The 22,863-nt window shown below is 44.2% G+C and overlaps 1 protein-coding gene across 5 annotated transcripts in view; it reads left to right on the top strand.

The window, feature by feature from the left end:
* The window catches only part of FAM184A (family with sequence similarity 184 member A), a 239,692-nt gene that overhangs the window by 170,603 nt on the left and 46,226 nt on the right, over window positions 1-22,863 (top strand). For 4 of the 5 annotated variants that reach the window (XR_009464363.1, XM_059733278.1, XM_059733266.1 and 1 more), the window contains exons 10-14: window positions 383-595; window positions 1,205-1,358; window positions 7,056-7,183; window positions 12,333-12,517; window positions 13,175-13,321. Coding sequence is in view for 4 of the 5 variants with exons in the window: in XM_059733278.1 (XP_059589261.1) it covers window positions 383-595; window positions 1,205-1,358; window positions 7,056-7,183; window positions 12,333-12,517; window positions 13,175-13,321 (827 nt within the window). In the remaining variant the exon portion in view is untranslated. The remainder of the gene's footprint in view (window positions 1-382; window positions 596-1,204; window positions 1,359-7,055; window positions 7,184-12,332; window positions 12,518-13,174; window positions 13,322-22,863) is intronic. The other variant, XM_059733272.1, reaches the window with a different exon arrangement.

The raw sequence follows: 22,863 nt of genomic DNA, 5'->3' as shown, positions 1-22,863 counted from the left end.
TTATGAAAGATCTAGAAGTAAATTTTAATAAGGTAGTTCAGCTGTGAAATATATAAAATACCTTATAAATAGTGGTGTATAATGAGTTCACCTTAGAGGTTAGAGCCCTTTCACATCTCTTACTCTTGTGATGAACTATATATGCAAATTCACTAGCTGTAAATACTATTTCTCTTTCTTTTATTTTGTAGTCTGAATATGTCTATGCCACTTAATTATAACTCAGTAGATATGCTGTCTGAATTTAATGTAATGGCACTTTACAATATGTTCTAGAAATCTTATTTCTGTAGTTCATATATTTATTTCTTTTTAAAGCAATATGTTCCTGACTTCACATTTGTATTTATAATGCACTGATATTTGCTGTTCTGTGGATTAGATCTCCTTGCTGAAACAGAATCTGGAGATGCAACTCTCCCAGTCGCAAAGCTCCTTACAACAGCTGCAGGTCCAGTTTAGTCAGGAACGGCAAAGGCTTACCCAAGAGCTCCAGGAACTGGAAGAAGAGCATCAACAGAGGCACAAGTCCTTGCAGGAAGCACATATCCTTGCTTTTCAGAACATGGAAGAAACAAAAGAGCAAGAACAAAAGGCATGTTTACACGGGCATTCCAATCAGCTGTGTGGGGAATACTGAATAATGTGATTAGATAAAAGGCCAAGGGCATTAGCAAAGAAAATTCTTTACACTAATTCTTATTTTCTTTTTTTGGTGATACAATTTATATTATTAATTTGATTACCACATGCATATTCTCCTCCTGAGACTCACTTTTTCATAGCATCTAAAAAAAAATGATACCACCTTCATGCAAATGATGTTTGATTTTGGAATTTATTTAGTTCGTATCTTGACTAAAGGAGCTAACGCTTTGCAAGTAATAAACAGCACTTGTTTCATGTACACATGGGTAGCTTATTCTTTATACTCAGTTATTAGGAGAGATTGGACAAGAAGAAACAAGATTACGATGACAGTTTAATGGATAAAATATGTGTAAGATAAATATTAAATTTTATATGATTATTTGAGTATGTCTGTGGCTCTCACTAAATGATAAAGAGAAAGGGTTTTAATAATTTATGCCTGCCTTTTCTTTTAATTCATTTTAAAAATAATTTTTGCCTCCTAAATCATTCTTGAATATTTTGTGTTGTGCCAACCTGCATAAAATAGTTCGCCTTTATTTGTATTTCATAGGAACTAGAAGAACATTTACAACAAAGGCATACAGAAGAACTTCAGACACTGAAAGAAACACATAAGCAAGCCATGGAAGGTTTCAAATTAGAAATGGAACAGGAACTTCAGACTCTTCGATTTGAGCTAGAAGATGAAGGAAAAGCTATGCTAGGTATAGTATTTTTCAAGCTAATGTAAATCATATTAGAAGATACGATTCCAACTTGTAAAATGTGTATAGTTATGGACTAAAAGCACTTTCCACAAAGTTTATAGAAAATCATCATAAAACTGAAGATGACTACAGGAATTAAATTGATGATTTAAATAACTATAAGGTGGTAGGTAGATTAAAAAAAAACTTGGTGCTGATCTATAGTTCCTGTTGAAGTCAAGTTTGTTCCCCCTGGCTACCTTGAGATGGTCATCATGTTCCAGGAGGGGTTGAAGGTCATTAGTAGGTGTCTGAGGTGTTTAAGCTGGGGGATGTAGGTGAAAATCAAAGAGATTCTGTTGTCCTTGTCTCACTGTAGCATGTCAGAATGGAGACTGAGTCTTTCTGTTGATTTAAGGACTACAGTTTTAGGATTGTATTGTAATTGTAGGCAACCCCCTCCAGATAATTAAAGTGTGCATGCTGGTCAGTGGAATCAGAACAGGTATGGATACATTCTGTGAACCATTGTTTGAAGCACTCTGAAACTACAGTTAATTTTGGTCCCATTAACTTCATATTTTTCATCTGGGAAAGATCCTCTAGGTCAGAGATTTCCCACAGAGATTTTCTCAGACAAATATCTGTCTTCTCCAACTGTTCTTTTTCCTGATTTGCTCTTTGTGACGGTATAAGCCAGGGCTGCCCAACTGCTAAGTGGCCAGGGACTGCATGCCCCAGGGGCTGCACTAGCAGGGCTTGCACCGCTGGAGCTATGGGCCCCTGGGGCCGCATGCCTTGATGGTCCCCTCCATGGCAATGTCTACCCTGATGCCCTACCTCCCCTGCACCACATGTCCCCACCCCCTACTGCATTATGCCCCCTGTTGCATCACATGTTCCAGGGCCACTATCCCCACTTCACTGTGCCTTCCCCCTTGGCACCAGGTACCCAGGTGGCCCCCACACTACGCCATGCATTTGGGCACTATGCCTCACTCTCAGTTCACCACCCCTGGGCTCCTTTGCTGCACCGCATCTCGGGCACCTTGGGACAAAACTAAACCCTTTCAGTCACACTCCCAAAATGTGAATGCATCTGACTCCTTTTTCCTCCCACAGACAAGTCCATTGTAGACATACAGATCCACAAAACAACTTAATTCCTGAAGTAGAACTTAGGCAGAATTTAAAGGCCTAAATCTAGGAGTGTGATCTACAAAATCACATCTTACCCATTAGACATCTGAAAGAACATAGATATCTAAGTTTTCCCCAGTTCTAGGTGAAAGGACATATGTGCCTAAGTTTTCACCAGTTGACTTCCCTGGGCAGCCAGAGTACTGCTGCTGAGCAAGCCCAGAATTGCCATCTTGGTATTTCACTGAACATCTCCATGCTTCTTTCACACAGTTTGTTTGGGACCCATTATCATTTTGTCCCTGCAGCCACATCCTTAAGGGACCCAAACTGATAACTTGCTTAGACCATGCTGAACACAGACCAAGCCAAAGCTCTCTCTTGCAGCAGAACTCTGTTCTGTACCAACAGTGTGAAACCAGCTCTGCCAAGTGGTGTAAGTCTTCTGCCGCTGTTCAGCAACCAACAGAAGATGTGCATAGACACTTCCAGCAGTGATACCTTCTCAGGGGCAGACAAGGTTCCTTGGGTGAATTTGATATCTTTTATTAGACCAATCCAAATGGTTGGAGAATAGTTATTAAGCAAGCTTTCAGGTTCAAAAACCCTTCATCAGGCTAAGGAAGCTTCAGCAGTTGGTGTGTGCTCTTCCTGGATGGAATGAAAAGTAAAGAAGCCAGGGGCTGGGCTGGGGAGTCAGTTGCCAGGCAGATTATAATGTATCAAAAATCCAATGTCTATGTTTAGTCCATGATCTCTAGTATCCAGCAGGTTGATGAAATGGAGCTCATAGGCTCGTCTCTGGGAAGTGTTGTGTAAGTTTCCCTTGAGGATCAGGACTGAGAGATTGGAGAGAGAGTGGCCCTCCTGTGAGAAATGTGCCCCCACCGGTAATTGGGTGTTTCTGTCTTTTTTGGATTTCCGGTGTGCGTTCATTCTGGTGCACAGTTGTTGTCTGGTCTCTCCTACATATCTTCCATCAGGGCATTTGATGAGATATATTACATTTCTGGAGGTGCAGCTGTAAGATCCTGGGATGCTGATGGCTCTGTTGTGGGGTGTAGTGATAGTGGGGGCAGTGGAGATGTGTTGGCAGGTTTTGCATTTCTTGTCCTGGCACGGTCTGGATCCTTTTGGTATGTCCTGGGGTTGAGGAAGTTTGCTTCTGGTGATGAGGTTGGCAAGGTTCGGTGCTTGTTTGAAGGCTAGGATGGGTGGCTCTGGGAAGAATAGGGTCTCTTTCTAATATGGGTTGCAATTTTTTGAGGATTTTCCATACAGGTTCAAGGGATGGGTGATACGTCATAACCAGCGGTGTGCGATTTGTGGGTGTTTTTCTTCTGTACTGCAGCAGTTCTTCAAGTGGTATCCATGTGGCTCTTTCAAACGTGTGATCTACCTCTCTGGAGGAGTGTCCTTGCTGGGTGAAAGCCTTTTTAAGATTCATGAGGTGGCGATCCTGGGTGTTCTCTTCAGTACAGATGCGGTGGTATCTGAGGGCTTGGCTGTATATCACAGCTTTTTTGGTGTGTTTAGGGTGATTGCTGGTTCTGTGCAGATATGTATGTTGGTCTGTGGGTTTCTTGTATACTGTGATCTGTATTTTACCCTTCTGGATACTGATCATTGTGTCTAAAAAGGAGATGTTGGTGCTGGAGTATTCTAAAAAAGGTCAGATGGAGGGATGGTGACTGTTGAATTTCTGGTGGAACTCAATCAGAGATTGCAGGTTCTCAGTCCAAATGATGAAGATGTCATCAATGTATCTTAAGTATAGCAAGGGTTTGATGGTGCAGTTCTTAAGGAAGTCTTCTTCCAGGTGGCTCATAAAAAGGTTGGCATACTGTGGGGCCATTTTAGTGCCCATAGCTGTTCCCATCATTTGGAGGAAGTGTTGATTATTAAAAGTGAAATTGTTGTGTGTGAGGATGAAGTGTATAAGCTCAGTAATGTCTTTGGGTCTGTATTCTGGGTTATAATCTTGTTCCTGTAAATATGTAAGGCAGGCTTGGATGCCATCCTGGTGTGGGATGTTGGTATATAGGCTGGTAACGTCTATGGTGGTTAGGAGTGTGTTGCTGGGAAGGTGCTCTATGTTTTTAAGTTTCCGTAGAAAGTCTGTAGTGTCTTGTACAAAACTTGCTCTGTGGGTGACAAGCGGTTTTAGGATTGATTCAGCGAAACCTGATATTTCCTCAGTTAAGGTGCACTTCCATGCTTTGGCAGTGAAGCTCCTCAGTAGAACCTACAGGAATGTGTGAATGCACATGGATTCTTGCAGGTTGGCAGTGGCATTTGCTGTCTCCTACTGGCACTTTTATTTACCATCCGGCGCTTTTCCATAAGAATTTGTAAGCTGTATTTTTAGAATATGGCTTGCTTTTCTAGATGCAGCCACTCATTATACACCTTTCAACTTACCAGCATAATTTCTATTGACACTGATAACAGAATGTAAATGTGAAAGCTCTGTTTGGATAAATGGGTTATATGTATGCATGTTCCACCATCTATATCCACAGTTGTTAATACATGAAAAATCAAAAGCACCTGAATGTATAAAGTTATGTGCAAGAAAAATGAAACAGAGTTAAGCCTTTTAACATCAAATTCTCTAAGTATGCAATATTCATGTCTTAAAATAATCTCCTCATGACTGCCTGAAATTCATTCCTGTTTTTTAAATCACCATTTTCTTTATTTTTATCTTCTATGGTAATATGCCCTGCATTACCATAGTATCTGGGCAGTTCTCAATCTTTAACAAGTCTGTTGTCAAAATAGCCCTGTGAGGTAGAGAAGTGCTATAGTATTATCCCTGGTTTTGAATTTTGACAAAGAGAGATTAAATGACACATGAGCTTACACAGGAAATGTATCACAAAGCATGGAACTGAATTTAGGTCTCGAGGCACAGGATAGCTGCTGTAGGCTATTTTGCCCTTTCTGATGTAGTTTTTAATTACACCATTCTCCTCATTTTTATCCTTATCAATTTTAGGTAATTTTTATAAATGTTATAAATTCAGGTAATAAAATTGCTCAGTTAAAATAGTTCTTCTGAAGATTTGCAATAAGGTTATTCTTGCTGAGATTTATTAATTTTATAGATTTACATGCTAACCTCTCCAGAAAGGCTCAGGGCATTCACTTTGTTTTTATTACATCTGTCAGTGACACTTGATATGCTGGATTAAAAATACCACAATAGTAAATAGTGTCTCCTGCATTTGTTGTCAGTCACTGTAGTCTCCTAGTGCAAACTTCTCCTTATTAATTAATCTATATTCTCCTTCTAGTTTTATGGTCAGTTCTATACTAAATAAATTTTTTGTGTGTTTATCAACTCCATGTATTTAATGAGTCTTGTTGTTTGGGTTTCCACTGTCACTGTTAAATCAAATACATTAAATAGACTTATACTTCACCGTCTTAATTTTTTAAAAGCTTGCTATATTACATATTACTTAACTGACATTTCTAACTGAATACCTGCTAAGCTCTTAAGAATTAATCACGGGTAAAGTTGAAATCTTATTTTCAGCCATGTTATTTGCCTTCCTATTCATGAGTCATTCTGTTTCTGAAGTAAACTAATTTTGTAACAGACTAGTCTCTGCTGCGTGGAATTTGGATATAAGCTCAGATTTGTCACTCAGTCTGCATATTGATTTTACTGCTAAGACGTGTCAACTGCATTTTATTAAATGTTTTGAGTCTGTGTTTAACATCTAACACAACAAACTCTAATGCATGCTTTGGTTGTTTCCCATCTCAATTAAAATAAAAGCATATTCCTTGGTGTTTAATTTTATCTACCCCAAGTAAACTACAACAAGGACATTTTGAAGTTCATTCGACCTTCGTTTTTTACTACTTTACATTTAGATCTTGATCCACACCCCCTAAAATAAGTGTCTTTCCATTAGCTTCAATGGATTTTGACTTGGACCCTTTTTATGACTCATCTTTTTCTTGATTTATTGATTTGAAGTAGGCATTGTAAGACATTAACAGAGAACAAGGGGCAGCTCTCTTGATCTTATTCCTTGCAAGAACCCGCTTCTTCACTTTGCAAGGGTACATCTATACTGCAAACTTTAGCACTGTATGGCAGTAACTGAGGCAGTAAAAGCAAGGCATAAAAAGGAACAGAAATTCTGATTCAGATGGAGAAACAAACAGTCAGTACAGAAAACTGTTCACATGTTTATTGGTTCAATCTACGCAGCTCAGACTAACCGGCAAAGATTTAATCAAATTCAGCCTCGGGTCTTTTGAGTATCTGTACTTAGCCCAAGAGTACTGAATTATGAGTACAACATTCTGTAGGTATCTCATGTTTTCATTTGGGATCTCCCATTCTAGGATTGAATAAATCTGACTTTGCATGAAATGGAGGGTTGTAGACTATAAATCGCCTAGACAAGTTCAGCATAAATGTAATAGGTTAATTTATAGGAATAATTTTCTTCCTTTCTATGTATTACATAGCAGCAACATTTTATCAAATATGGACCATTATCTTAATGATACTGATTAAAAAACAAACTTATTTTTATTTATGATTACCAGCTTCCTTGCGCTCAGAGCTAAATCATCAACACGCAGCAGCAATTGACCAGCTAAGGCATAATCATCAACAAGAATTGGTAGCTGCTAAAATGGAACTTGAAAGAAGCATAGAGCTTGGAAGACGACAGGTAAATAAGCATTATTGGTAATTAAGTGTAAAATTATGAAATCAGTATTTGTTGTCTGTTCTCTGAAGTATAAGGCTATTATAAATGAATAAGTTTAATCTTTGGATGGCAGCTGAAGTCAGTATATAGTGTATCTCCTCTAGCTTGCCTAATCTGCCCTCTTCCTTCAACAAATTTAATTGGAAGTTGGAAAATAATTCCCAGTTTATGTCTGTAAACTGTATATACATTGAAAAATTGTACAGCCATTTTGAGGGCTCAGCAGCTATAATCAGAGTGCAAATATTGTTTTCCATTAAAGTTAATCTAATAGCCCTCATCTACTAGCAACACAAGCAGGCTGCAGGGGGGAGAGTGAGTAGAACTCTTTGCTAGGAAGCACTAGACCCTGGTTCGAATTCTGTCTAGGCATGGGAGACCTAGAACCCACTCTCCTGCTCCCTGGGCAAGTGCCCTAGGCTACTGGGCTAAAAGAAGTCCATTTTACTTTGGGTAGGCAGGGGTGAAGGGTGATCCTGTTCCACCACAGGGGGAAATGTAATCCTGAACTGTGCTTAAGTGCCAAAACCTGCAGCTAAGTGGCAATGTATCCAACACTTAAGTATATGAAGGCTAAACACGTTCTGTCCGTTAGGCTGCTCACAGACGTTAAAAAAAAGAGAAGTGGTGCTTTACTTTAAATTGGTCACCCTCCCGTGCTAAGCCCAGCACATGCCCAGAAGAGGCAGCATGTTAGTTAGATCTGGCTTGCCTGATGTCTGTATAAATTGGGCACTGTTTTTTGGCACTTTTATCTAATAGGTGATTGAGTCAGCTATAGCTAAAAGTGCCAAAAAGCCCCGCTGAAGTGCCCGATCTATATAGATACTGCAGAGGCAGGTCAAAGTAATGTGCTGCTGCTTCCGATAGAGCACGCTTTGCAGGGGGGGCGGTGGCTTAAGTGTGAAAGCAGCCTTAGTGGCTAAAAAGAAAGGGATTCTTTAAAGCTGTTCTCTCCCCCCATTTTCTTTTGGAAACTGAAATGGAAATGATAAATCAGATCCCAATTCAGGTCTTAGCTATAAGACTACCCAGCCCCTTTTGAACTACATTAACTACCATATTTAACCAAATCTAAAACAACTCTGAATTTAAGATGACTTCCCTCCCCCCCCCACCAAATTTGATCCTATACATGGAAAAATTATAAAGTTTGTTATAATTTTCCATATATAGAATCTAATTATGGGAGGGTCATCTTATTTAACAATTTATTTGCCTCTATTTTTCTGAGCAGGGACCGGGTCACCCCCCTCCCCCCCACTGGGACCCCCATAGGTCCCAGGGGAGGCACACCCAGGCCTAGGGTCAGTAAGGACCTAGTCGGGGAACTTCTGGAGGGGCTGGACATATTTAAACCAGCAGATCCTGATGATCTCCACCCCAGAGTGCTGAGGGAATTAGTAGAGGCCATTACAAGCACTCATGGTGCTGTGGCATGGTGCCAGAGGACTGGAAAAGGGCCAATGGTGGTTCCCATTTTCAAAAAGGGAGGAAGAAGGACCCAGGAAACTATAGGCCAGTCAGTCTTACCTTAGTCCTGGGTAAGCTTTTTGAGCGAGTTATCCTGGCGCATGTCCGCGAGGGGCCAGCAAGGCAGATTATGCTTAGGGGCAACCAACACGGGTTCATTAGAGGCAGGTCCTGTCAGACCAACCTGGTGGCCTTCTCTGACCAGGTCACAAAATCCTTAGATGCAGGTGTAGCAGTGAACGTAGTCTTCTGGACTTTAGGAAGGCCTACGACACTGTCTGTCACCCCATTCTCATTAAAAAACTAGGGGACTGTGGCGTCGACACCTACACAGTCAAATGGGTCACTAGTTGGTTGGAGGGCCGCACTCAGAGAGTGGTGGTGGATGGATCTTATTCGACCTGGAGGGATGTGGGCAGTGGGGTTCCACAGGGCTCGGTCCTCGGACCTGCACTGTTCAACATCTTCATCAGCGACTTGGACGGGGGTGTAAAAAGCACCCTATTCAAATTCGCAGACGACACTAACATGTGGGGAGAAGTGGACACGCTAGAAGGGAGGAATAGGCTGCAATCAGACCTAGACAGGTTACAGGGGTGGACAGATGAGAACAGGATGGGTTTCAACACTGTCAAGTGCAAGGTACTGCACCTGGGGAGGAAGAACCAGCAGCATACCTACAGGCTGGGGAACTCCCTTCTTGTCAGTGCAGAGGCAGAAAAGGATCTTGGAATCATTATTGATGCCAAAATGAACATGGGCCAACAGTGTGGGGACACGGTCAGGAAGGCCAACCGTACCTTGTCACGCATCCACAGATGCATCTCAAGCAGGTCCAAAGAGGTGATCCTCCCCCTCTATGCGACACTGGTCAGTCTGCAGTTGGAGAACTGTGTCCAGTTCTGGGCGCTGCACTTCAGGAGGGATGTGGACACCATTGAGATGGTCCAGAGGAGGGCCACCCACATGATCAAGAGTCAGCAGGGCAGGCCCTATTAGTGGAGGCTAAGGGACCTGAACCTGTTCAGCCTCCACAAGAGAAGGCTTGTGGCCTGTTACAAACTAGTCAGGAGGGACCAACAGGCATTGGGGGAGTCCCTGTTTCCCCGAGCACTACCAGGAGTGACAAGAAATAACAGTTACAAGCTGGCAGAGGGTAGATTCAGGCTAGACATCAGGAGGCGCCACTTCACTGTCAGGGCGGCTAGGATCTGGAACCAACTTCCAAGAGAAGTGGTGCTGTCTCCTACCCTTGGGGTCTTTAAGAGGAGGCTGGATGAACACCTCGCTGGGGTGGTTTGACCCCAGTACTCTTTCCTGCCATGGCAGGGGGTCGGACTTCATGATCTGCTCAGGTCCCTTCTGACCCTACCAACTATGAAACTATCTTAAATTCATCCCTCTGCTGCAACAGTGGCAGGAAGGAACATGGTAGGGAGGCAGACAGGAAGAGATTTAAATGGCTTGACCCCCCCACCTCTTGCTCCTGCCAACTGTAGGACCTGCCTCTGCAGTATCTATATAGGACGGGCACTTCAGCAGGGCTTTTTGGCACTTTTAACTATAGCTGACTCTATCACCTAAAGTGCCCAGTTTATAGAGACATCGGGCAAGCCAGATCTAACTAACACGCTGCCTCTTCTGGGCGTGCACTGGGCTCAGCACAGGAGCGTGCCCAGTTTAAAGTAAAGCACCACTTCTCAGGGAACTGATGGGCATGATCCCCTTTGAGGCCAATCTGAGGGGGAGAGGAGTCCAGGAGAGCTGGCTGTACTTTAAAGAAGCCTTACTGAGGGTGCAGGAACAAACCATCCTGATGTGCAGGAACACTAGCAAATATGGCAGAAGACCATCTTGGCTTGGCAGGGAACTAACTCTTCAGGAAGCTAAAACACAAAAAAGAAGCTTATAAGAAGTTGAAACCTGGACAAACAACTAGGGAAGAGTATAAGAATATTGCTTGGGCATGCAAGGATGAAACCAGGAAGGCCAAAGCCTTACCTTGCAACAGTTGGAGTTACAGCTAGCAAGGGACATGAAGAGTAACAAGAAGGGTTTCTACAAGTATGTCAGTAACAAGAGGAAGATCAAGGAAAGTGTGGGTCCCTTATTGAATGAGGGAGGCAACCTAGTGACAGAGGATGCAGAAAAGGCTGAAGTGCTCAATGACTTTTTCACCTCAGTCTTCCAGGCAAGGCAGGCTCCCATACTACTGCACTGAGCAGCACAGTATGGGGAGGAGGTGAGCAGCCAACAATGGCAAAAGAACAGGTTAGGCACTGTCTAGAAAAGCTGGACATGTACAAGTCCATGGGGCCAGATGGGATGCACCTGAGGGAGTTGGCCAATGTGATTGCAGAGCCACTGGCCATCATCTTTGAAAACTCATGGTGATTGGCAGAGGTCCCGAATGATTGGAGAAAGGTAAATATAGTGCCCATCTTTAAGAAAGGGAAGAAGGAGCATCCAGGGAACTACAGACTGGTCATCCTCACTTCAGTCCCTGGAAAAATCATGGAGCAAATCCTCAAGGAATCCTTTTCTAAGCACTTAGAGGAGAAAGTGATTAGGAACAGTCAGCATGGCTTCACCAAGGGCAGTTATGCCTGACCAACCTGCTTGCCTTCTATGATGAGATGGCTGGCTCTGTGGATTCAGGGAGACCAGTGGATTTGATATACCTTGACTTTAGCAAGGCTTTTGATATGACCGATAACATTCTTGCAAGTGAGCTAAGGAAGCCTGGATTGGATGAATGGACTGTAAGGTAGATAGAAAACTGGCATATTACCTATGTGCCTGTGCAGTTCTCTTCACTTTGGGCAGCTGCCCAGTCAGAGCACACCACACTGAGCACACACTGTAGCCAAGTACAGGCTACACTATCTCAAAATGTGTTAAGTGCCCTAAACTGCAGTGACATGGCTCTATACCAGGATCCATCCCTAAGTTTATGGACAGACAAATTATACCAAGATAAAAGGTGGGGTGGGGATTTACTTTGCATCAGCTGTTTTGCACAACTCAATCGTGTGTCCATTCCTATCCTGCAGTATGTGGAAGTTCAACCAGAACAGCTTGCCCCTGAATAAAGCAGGATGAGGCAGAGTTTTTATTCATACTATTCTGTTTCCAGTTTGGGAAGGAATACAGGCAGAGTATGTCTTGGACTGGACAATATCTCTTATTAGTAAACTCTTTAAGAAGTATTGAGACATATTAACTGTAATGCACGATGACACATTGGAGAGAGAATACTTTTTAAACCTTCCTTTCTGTTACTGTTACCCTTCATTTATCACATTGCTGCTTAAATTTTAAGCTCTTTGGGAGTGGGACCGTGTCTTGGTGCATATTTGTACTGTGGTCAGCATAATGAAACTAAGCTCTTGATTTGGACCTCTCGTTCACACAATGAAAAAATGGTCATGGTCTTCTGTCTTATTTTGTTTATCAGTATTTGGATAATGATGCTGTACCCTTGCACCCACTACTTAAACACTGATAATGGGAAATAAAGAAGAAAAATCATAAAATAGAAAAAGTAGGGTATATTATGATCTCCCACAAGTAAGTATTATACACCTGGAAGAGGAATTCATTAAAGTATCCTTTATACTTGTTGCTTGTCTGACAGGAAAAGGAATTTTTATGCCGAATATCAGATCTACAGGATGAGCTGAGACACCGAGATCATCATATATCTGAACTGGATAAAGAGATTCTTAATCTTCATGAGAATATAAGTGCCCTGACCAAGGAACTGGAGTTTAAGGGGAAAGAAGTTCTTAGAATACGCAGTGAATCCAACCAACAGATCAGGTATGAATTTTTCCTACTATAAACTAAAATGTTTTTTCATTACTAATCTCAGTGACTGCAGTTTATGAGAGATACTTGCCTCTTTGTCTTGTTAGACATTTAGTCATGTAACAGTATGATTTACCCTCTGATAGAAAATGCTAATACCATGTATAGCAGGGGTGGGCAAAATGTGGCCTGCAGGCCAGATGTGGCCCACCAGGCCATTCTGTCTGGCCCACAGGGCCCCTACAAAATTTAGAAAATTAATATTTATCTGCTCCTGACTGCCTGTAATGTGGCCCTCAATGGCTGGCCAAAACTCAGTAAGCGACCCTCCGCCCGAAATAATTGCCCACCCCTGATGTATAGTAAGGTGAGTATTACTCAGCTGTGCTTTCAAAACATTTTGCTTATGTAAATTAAAATCTTCCTAAGTATTGTTTAAAAATTCATTGTTTTTTATTTAGTTACAAAAGCATTAAAGGAGATGGCTTTTCCATGAAATAAGCTAGAAGATTAGAGAAAATTAAGCAGTAGGATTTGTTGATTCAGTAATTCCGTTCAGTGTTGTTTGGTATTGTGCAAAAAGTCATTACAAACCTGGCAAACAATCATGACAAACAAAACAGACTAATGTTAGAATAACTTTTTTTTAACAAAAAATAAATTAAACAGGATGCATGAGCAAGATTTAAGCAAGAAACATGAGAAAGAGCTGGATGTCTTGACAGCAGACTACATCAGAGAGAAACAAAGCATGCTGGCAGATTTTAATAAGACCCAAGAGCTGCTCAAGGAAATTAATTCAGCTTTACAAATTTCGTAAGTTCTGTTGCTTTAAAAAAAAATTCATATATGGCTGAGTTTGAGTGAAGAGTAACTCATTACAGTGTCCAGTAAGTTGTCGGAGATACTTGGAAAGACACACACACAAATACCACACTCAAATACGTTGCTTAATCCAGTGTTCTTGGCACACCAGATATTCACACAGCCTTCACTGGAATTTTTTAGATAATTTTTTATAGCATTAGGCCCAAAGATAAAGAGTAGAAAAGGCAACAAAAATATTTTTAGTTCTGAATAATTTGGAGGGAACATATTACTTGTCCTTTTATACAGAAGACGGGACATGTTTCACTTTCCCAGTATTAGGGCTGCGCGAAGCTTCAGTAGCTGACTCATTTCGGAGGAGATTCAGCCCAATTCAGGGACCAAATCTCCAAATCTGAATTGAATCGGGAAACCAAGTAAAAGCTCCAAATCGATTCTAAATATCCAAATCTATTCAGAAAAGATTAGGCAAGTCAGAGATTCGGCCATAAACTAAACAGGCAACTGACAGCTGCCTCCAGCTGGTAAGTCTGTGGGGGTTGTAGGAGACGGAGGACGGACGTTACTCGGGGAGGTGGGTGGGGGGGCACAGAATGCGGGCACGGCAGCCCTGGGAGCAGTGGCTGTGCCCTGGTGCTGCTTGCCCAGCTGGAGCAAGATACAAGTGCGGCTCACTCCAGGTGAAAGCAGGCAAATGGCAGCAGGGCATAGCCCTCACTCCCAGCACTGCTGCTCCTGCATCCCATACCCCCTGTGCCAGCTGGAAAGTGATGGTAGGGCAGAGCCCCTGCTCCCAGTGCTGATGAGGGCACAGTAGCACTGGGAGCAGGGGCTATGCCCTGCTGCCACCCGGAGCGAGCTGCGCCTGCATCGCACTGCTCCCCCCCTCCATCCTCCCCCCACACCGGCTGGGCAAGTGGCAGCATGGCATAGCTCCTGCAGCTTCCCCCACCAGGGCAGAGGCAGGCACAGCTGGAGGAGCCGTGGGAGAAGCCCCTATGGCTGCCCTGCCCAGCCCCAGCCCCTGCCTGGCCCCGGCCTCCCGGCACTCAAAAATAAATAAATAAATAAACAAATAAATAAAAAGCCCTGTACTCACTGGCTGTAGCAGGCAGAGCCTGCCCGCGGCAGCACCTGGTCCCCAATCTCCACCTCCCGCCCAGCCCTGCCCCTGATGGCCCCCCCAGCATCCCAGCACTTAAAAAAAAAACACAAAACAAAACTCTGGCTGCAGGAGTGGCAATTGGGGCCTATGAGGTCTCATGGCAGAGCCCTACCATGCAGCACAGGGCAGTGGGGGTCAGCAGGGATCGCCTCCCCCTGCTTGGCACCCACATGACAGCTTTCACATGGTGCAGGTGCAGCACAACACGACGGAGCCCTGCACACTGTCTGGGAGCTGGGGTGGCTCCAGCTGTCAGCCAGAGCCTAGCACCACTCTGCCCCCGTGGCCACAGCTCACAGATAGCTCACAGCTCCCTGCTGAGCTGCGCTGTACCTGCACAATGCAATAGCTGCCATGCGGGTGCCAGGCAGGGAAGAGGGTGATCCCCACTGCCCCGCACTATGTGGGGGAGCTCAGCCACGAGCGCCCAGAGGCTGTTACCAAATTTGCCCATTACTTTGGGGTGTGCTTATTTATTAGGGATAGTTTCTAGGGTCTTGGTGATTCTGTCAATGTGCTGCTTGTGTTACTATACGGAGCTGTATTTCTCCCTTCTGCAAGCCCTCACCCCCAGTGGAGCTATCTTGCAGGACTCAATCTCAATGGGACTGGGTTCCTCCAGTCACCAAATCAGTCATACACACAAACTCACACAAATTAACGTGACACGCCTGACCTGGCCGGGCTGATCAGCATGGACAGGCTGACACCCTCATATGCCAAGAATCAGTTCATAAGAGCAACAATAAAATGCAGTCAGACACAAGCACACAGGTAAACAGAATCCCTCTGAATCCGGCTGGGTGTCCAGCTGATACCCTCATGGGCCAGCATTCAGTTCATAAGGGCACATCTGAGTCAAACTGGGTCAATCAGCCTGTACAAGCTGATCCCCTTATGTGTTTCAAACTCAGCACATCCCAATCTTTGGCCTCTTGATGAGCAGACCCCACAATATTTTTGGGCTTCACAGGGATCTTTAGCATAGGTAAAAGAAGCGTTGCTGCAGAGCATGGGAGGAAAGAGAAGCAGAGAAGGAAAAATATACCCAATTACTACCAGTTTGCCTATAAAAGTTATTTATTGCTAAACATATGAAATATATAATAGTACTAGTAGTAATAGACATGCAAAAGAAAAACAAACACAAACAATGACAATACTACCCTGGTTTCACTAAGTATTTGGGGAAACTTAGCTCAAGCTTAACTGTTAAAGTTCAGGTTCAGAAGTTTATGCCTAGAGAGAAGAGAGAGAGCGAGCGAGCGCTGGGATCTCACCTAGTCCAAGGTACTCAGACTGCAAAGTTGACCAGCACAGTCCGTAGCACAATCCTTGAAGAGAGAGACGATCTGTTCTTCCAGCGTCCCAAGAATGACAGGGGATGGTGTCAGCACAGGAGTTTTCTTCTTTCCTTTTTCTCTCCTCCTTCTTTCCTCCTCCTTCTTCTTCTTCTTCTTGAAGCGCACACACTTTTTACAGATTTTTATACCTTCAGTTTAGCTGCTTCGAAGCACCCTCAGTAGTGTAAATCATTGTCTTTTCTATTGACAAGGGGTTATCTGGTTTGGAACATCTCAAGAAACTGATTGATAATCAGGAAACACTTAAGATTAGGGAGTAACCCAAATACTTGGGAGCCAGCTTGAGATTCCTATGGATGACAGATATACTGATGGGATATCTCATGGTTTCTTCAGGAACAATAGATAGCTTGCAGCATCAGGATTTTGGATTTTTACTTGTCGTGCACAAGCCTCAGCTTAGCATGACTTTTCCAGATTTTACTATAGTCTTTTAACAGACCTAAGACAATTATTGGGGTGCTCATAACCTTTTGTGGAGAGGACTCCCACCAGTCATCTCGGGAAAAGTATGACAACACCTGTAATTAGGGCTCCAGCAGGCTGGATGCTGTGATGAACCCTTAACCATTGTTCAAATGTTGCCCATACCCCCTCTGACTTGGTCTCTTGCCTTAGCATTCCCTAACCCAGCAACTGAGTTTTAGTCAATCAAGTTTAAATAGGCCTCCCATAGTGGGACCAGGGAATGTACGGCCCGAGATGCCTAAACTTATTAAAGTTATTAAACTTAGAGGTGTGTGTGTGTCTGTGGGGGGGGGGGGGGGGGGGGGGGGGGAGGGAGTCCTTAGCAAATCCAGATTAGAACTGGTCTGATAAATGCTGAGCTGGGTGTGTGTGAACATGGGTTGATTAACGTTTGAAGCACAGATTCCCCATCATGCAGTGCTCCCCTGCTTCTCTGGTCCCAGAATTCACTGCAGTCTTTGCTTCAGGCTTTCTTTTCTCCATCTCTCATGTAAATGAATGGTCATCTGGTTCCATCTCTGATGTAAATGAGACCTAGGGCAGTTGTTTCACTCTTATCACCCTTATCTGGAGGGTCTTAGGTGTTTCTCTCACTGCATCTTAATCAGTTTCGTTTAGGTAGAGGAGGGGAGGGGGGGTGAGTCCTTTGTGAGTCAGACAGACTGCATCCTGTGCCAGGGTTGCCCAAGAATACAGAGCTGAGGCGTAACAAGGCCCCTGATCACTGATGCTACATCCGGTGAGTGCAAGGCGCTTTTTTTGTGTGCTTTTTTTCTTTTTTTAAGTGCTGGAACTAGGCTGGGGCGGGGGACGGGCAGGACAGCTGTGGGGGCTTCTCCCGCGGCTCCCCTTGCCTGGGAAGAAGCAGGCACAGCCAAAGGAGCCACCTGGCTGTGCATGCCTCTCCCCGCCTGATCCAAATCACCGAATCTGTCTGAATCAACACCAAATCTTCTGAAACTGATTCGGCCAAATTGATTCAGGACAGTGATCCAAATCGAATTACTGTCCTCCGAATAGGCCAAGTCCAAATCAAATACTTCCCTATTTGCACAGGCCTAGTCAGTATAAGCTAGATGAGTGCTAATGGTGTCCACACAGCAGTTGCACCGGTCCAGCAATACTGGTATACTTTTATTGTCTAGGGCTAAAATGTCACCTGAAATTTGAGTTGAAGTACCATAAGGCTTTATCTTCTGGCCCAGTGATTCCCAAAGGGTGTGCTGTGACACAAGAATGATGGTAGTGTGCTGTGAGATCCCCTAGTGTGAGGAGGTAAATGCTGTCCTCCCCCATCCAGCACCCTGCACCTGCCTCAGCTACTCCAGTGGCACCTGTGGCTGCTCCTCTGGGAGAGCTTCCCTGAATTCATATTCTGCCCCCATTTTCCAAGCTGAGCACCAGAGGTAGCAACATAAAGCTGGAAGTGGGTCTCAGGGAGACTTTCCCTGCTTTCTTCACAGCCCTTCGGGCTTTAAATACGCCATGTGCCACCTAGCTGGGTGACACAGTGATTTAAAGCCCACAGGGCCAGAGCCAAAGAAGCTCTTCCCACAGTAGCAGGCCAAAGCCTGCACCCAGTCCTCACATCAGAGTCCTGGGTGTGTGAAGCAGGTGAGGGCTTTGTCACTACTCACTCTACTGGGCTCTCAGTGCCTGGGAACTGAGTAGAGGGAGCAGTGCCACCCCCTGCTTTCTTCTCACTCCAGAGTCCCTGGTATGAGAAGTGGGCAGGGTGTTTTGCCATGCTGCTCCAGTCTCCTCTCCCCCTCCCCTCCTCCCTCCCCTCAGTACTGGAGGACTAAAGCAACCCACACTCTCCCCAGACAGGGCTCACCCCAGTCTCAGGGAGGTGTAAGGAGCAGGGGAATGGGGTGGTGACAAAGTGAACATCTGAACTGCTCCCTTTTCTGGAATCCTTTCTAGCAGACATTTTCTAAATGAATGTTTGTATATGGCCACAGTACAAGCCCTGTACTTGATGTTTATGGGTTAAGCCAAATAGCAGGAGAAAATTGAGCTGAATAAGAAAAATATACAAGTATGGAAAGAGGACTGGGGGTAGTTATATATGTCAGAAATTACATTCTGGCAACATTAAAAAAATAGACATGGGATCATTGTAAGTTCAGCTGGAAGAGACTGAACATGACAGATATCTAGAAATAACCAAAGGTGTAAAATTCTCACCAGAATTTTGAACCATCTTCCCCAAGTTCAAGAGTATTTGGATCCAGGTTTTGGTTTGGGCTAATCTCTAATATCTAGATTTCTTGTTAGAGGCTTTTGTGTGTGATACTTTGTATTTTACCATCTGCATGGTTGGGATAGACTTAGACAAGCTTTCAAATGTAGTACATTCTTCTTCAGGTCTGCATTTGAAAGTTTGTCTAAGTCTATCCCAACCACGCAGTTGGATCAATAAAAGATATCACCCACAAAAATCCCTGCCTCTTGTATATTTTCGAGACTGTTATGACTACGGCATCACTCCAACACCAAAATAGGAATCCTAGCAAAACATTGATAACAAAATGGAAAGAACAGTAGATAAAATGGAGGCAAACATAGACCTGAAAGAAAACAAACACATCTGGGAAATGGGGTAATATGTAGCCTGTTGCAAGCTTAGTTTAGTGTCCCAAACTTTAAAATTATGTATTGTATATTTGGAATGAAAATATCTGAGAATAAGTTACACTGAGTGGTTTAGAGCTTTAAAGTTCTAATGAAGAAAATGATATAGGAGGTATAGTCATCTGAAAGCTTGGATATTATTTTTGGTAGCCAGAGTGAAAGAGAACTTATTTAGATTATATAAATGGAAATTCTAAAGTGAAGGTTATGATTCAGGTATATAAAGCAAGCCTGTGTTTTGAATGCTGTGTGCAGTTTTAGTCTGATACTTAAGAAAATATATAAAGAAAGGCAACAATGCTGATTTAGGGTAGAGAAGGAATTGATATAAAATTGAATGAATTATGTGAAGTGCTGAAAATATGAAATTGTACTGGTGCCAATTCAGGGTGCACTTAAAGATACCAGAAAGACCCCTAAGAAATAATGTAGACAGTAAGTTATACATTCTTTCTCCCATGTAAGCCTTAAGCATCAGTGCTATGCTTACACCTTGGAGACAGAAGTGTCTCTGCACCTGTTTTTCCATCTACAGATGGAACAGCCTGTTATGTGCTTAGTATATGGCTTGACTCCAGAGTTGCAGTCTTCAAATCCTACTTCACTAGTGCTGCACCCATGTGGAGGTAAGGATATATGCCCATTGGAGAACCATGTGCCCCCGTAAGGATATATACCCATGGGAGAGCCATGTCCCCCCTCCAAGCATTTCCCAGGGGCAGAAATATGATACTTATAGAGATGGGGAAAGGATGCAGGGCCATGAGGGGAAACATAGCAAGGGGAAGTAGGTGGAATCATTTTTTAAGTTGTGTAAACTTTTTCTTGTCTGTAACCCAAATTCATACTAAAGGAGGATTACGCATCCTGGTTCACTCCAGGGCTAGGGCTGAACCTGAGGACATGGTATAACCACAAAACTGCTGTTTTCTCATTATATTAGTCATTCTACTAGCAAGTAAAGGGTGGTTATAAAAATCTTATTGCATCAAGTAGTCCTAAGTGGTCCACTAGGTAGTCCATCCTAAAATATCTGAGCTCATCTTGGCTAGCATGGGCCCTTGCAAGTAGCCTTCCAATCAAAAAGTATTGTGGAGGTGGCTGTGGAGAAGAGACATAGTCACCACATCTTAAAGCAGGGGTGGGCAAAATGCGGCCCACGGGCCGGATGTGGCCCACCAGGCCATTCTGTCCGGCCCACAGGTCCCCTAAAAAAAATAATATTTATCTGCCCCTGGCTGCCTGTCATGTGGCCCTCGATTTCATAGATTTCATAGACATTAGGGCTGGAAGGGACCTCGGAAGATCATCGAGTCCAGCCCCCTGCCCAAAGGGCAAGAAGTCAGCTGTGTTCACAGGATCCCAGCAAGATGAGCACCCAGTTTGGTCTTGAAGGTGTTCAATGTAGGCGCTTGAACCACCTCCGGTGGCAGGCTGTTCCAGACCTTGGGGGCTCAGACAGTAAAGAAATTCTTCCTTATGTCCAGCCTGAAACGGTCTTGTAGTAGTTTATGACCATTCGACCTAGTCGTCATCCCTTGGGGCGCTCTGGTGAACAAACATTCCCCCAGATACTGGTGGTCACCCCTGATAAACTTCTAGGTGGCCATCAGATCACCCCTGAGCCTGCACTTTTCCAGGCTAAAGAGCCCCAGGGCTCTCAGCCTGTCATCGTAGGGTCTGCTTCCCTGACCTCTGATCATGCGCGTGGCTCTTCTCTGGACTCTCTCAAGCTTCTCCACATCCTTTTTGAATTGTGGAGCCCAAAACTGGATGCAGTACTCCAGCTGTGGCCTCACTAAGGCCGAGTACAAGGGGAGAATGACGTCCTGGGATTTGCTTGAGAAGCATCTATGGATGCAAGCCAGCGTTTTGGTCACTTTACTAGCCGCAGCATCGCACTGCAGGCTCATGTTCATCTTGTGGTCAATGATGACCCCCAAGTCTCTTTCTTGCATAGTGTTAGCCAACATAGCACTGCCGAGCCTATAAGGATGCTGGGGGTTTTTCTTCCCAAGGTGGAGAACCGTGCATTTATCAGCATTGAACACCATCAGATTCTCGTCCGCCCACTTGCTGAGCCTGTCCAGGTCAGCCTGGATCACCTGCCTGTCTTCTGGTGTGGATGCTTTTCCCCAAAGTTTGGGGTCATCGGCGAACTTGGCCAGTCCGCTTCTGACTCCAGTGTCCACATCATTAATGAAGATGTTGAACAGTATGGGTCCAAGGACAGAGCCTTGGGGGACCCCACTGGTCACAGGACACCACGATGAGTGACTATCCCTCTGGGTCCGACCCCGGAGCCAGTTTTCCAGCCAGTGGATCATGGAGGACCCAAGATGACAATTGGCCAGTTTCTCTAAGAGGTGATTATGGGAAACCAGGTCAAAGGCTTTTTTGAAGTCAAGATATATGACATCAATCTATTCTCCCTTGTCCCTTGTCCAGGTGATAGGTCACCTGGTCGTAGAAGGAAATGAGATTGGTCAAGCAAGACCTACCCGCAACAAACCCGTGCTGGCTATCCCTCAGGATGTTGGCATCAGCCAGTCCATTAAGGATGGCCTCTTTAATAAACTTTTCTAAGATCTTCCCCGGGATAGAAGTCAGGCTAATGGGCCTATAGTTAGCTGGATCCACTTTCCTCCCTTTCTTGAAGATAGGCACCACATTGGCCTTCTTCCAGTCTTCGGGCACTACACCAGAGCGCCAAGAGTTTTCAAAGATCCATGCTAGAGGCTGGGCTATGATGCTTGCCAGCTCCTTGAGTACCCTGGGGTGAAGATTGTCAGGGCCGGCTGACTTGAAGGTATCCAGCTTCTCAAGATGTTCCTTCACAAAGTCAGCATCAATGGAGGGCAAGGGATCACCCTCACCCGGACTTCCCTGTCCCATAGCGGGCATGGGCGTCCCATGGGACTGATGAAAGACCGACGCAAAGTACCTATTTAATAGGTTGGCTGTTTCCTGGGCATCAGTCGATGGCTTGCCAAAACTCAGTAAGCAGCCCTCCATCCAAAATAATTGCCCGCCCCTGCCTTAAAGGGCTGTAGTGGACGAATGAACTTCAAATGAACACCCTGTTAAGTAGTAGAGTATGGAAAAGGTTACATGTTGATAAAGGAAATATAGGTTGGATCAATAGACCATAAGGTAGATAGAAAACTGGCTGGATCGTTGGGCTCAAAGGGTAGTAATCAATGGCTCAATGTCTGTTTGGCAGCCAGTATCAAGTGGAGTGCTCCTAGGGTCAGTTCTGGGATTGGTTTTGTTCAATATCTTTATCAATGACCTGGAAGATGGGATGGAGTGCTGCACCCTCAGCAAGTTTGCAGATGACACCAAGCTGTAGAGTAGTAGATATCCTGAAGGGTAGGACTAGGATTCAGAGAGACCATGACAAATTGAAGGATTTGGTGCAAAAGAAATCTGATGATGTTCATTCAAGAGAAGTGCAAAGTCCTGCACTTAGGATGGAACAATCCCATGCACTAGTACAGACTGGGAACCAACTGGCTAAGCAGCAGTTCTACAGAAAAGGACCTCAGGGTTACAGAGAACAAGAAGCTAAATATGAGCTAACAGTGTGCTCTTGTTGCAAAGAAGACTAACGGCATAGTCAGCTGCATTAGTAGGAGCATTGCCAGCAGATTGAGGGGAATAATTATTCCCTTCCTTTCATCACTGATGAGGCCACATCTGGAGTATCATGCCCAGTTTTGGGCCCCCCACTACAGAAAAAAAGGAGACAAATTAGAGTCCAGCACATGGCAACGAACATGGTTAGAGGGCTGGGGCACATGACTTCTGAGGAGAGGCTGAGGGAATTGGGCTTCTTTAGTTTGGAAAAGAGAAGACTGAGGGGGTGTTTAATAGCAACCTTCAACTATGTGAAG

Source organism: Alligator mississippiensis, chromosome 1, assembly GCF_030867095.1.
Source record: "Alligator mississippiensis isolate rAllMis1 chromosome 1, rAllMis1, whole genome shotgun sequence".
Taxonomy (NCBI): domain Eukaryota; kingdom Metazoa; phylum Chordata; order Crocodylia; family Alligatoridae; genus Alligator; species Alligator mississippiensis.
The sequence above is the reverse complement of the archived record's forward strand: the minus strand, read 5'-3'. Positions and strand labels throughout refer to the sequence as shown.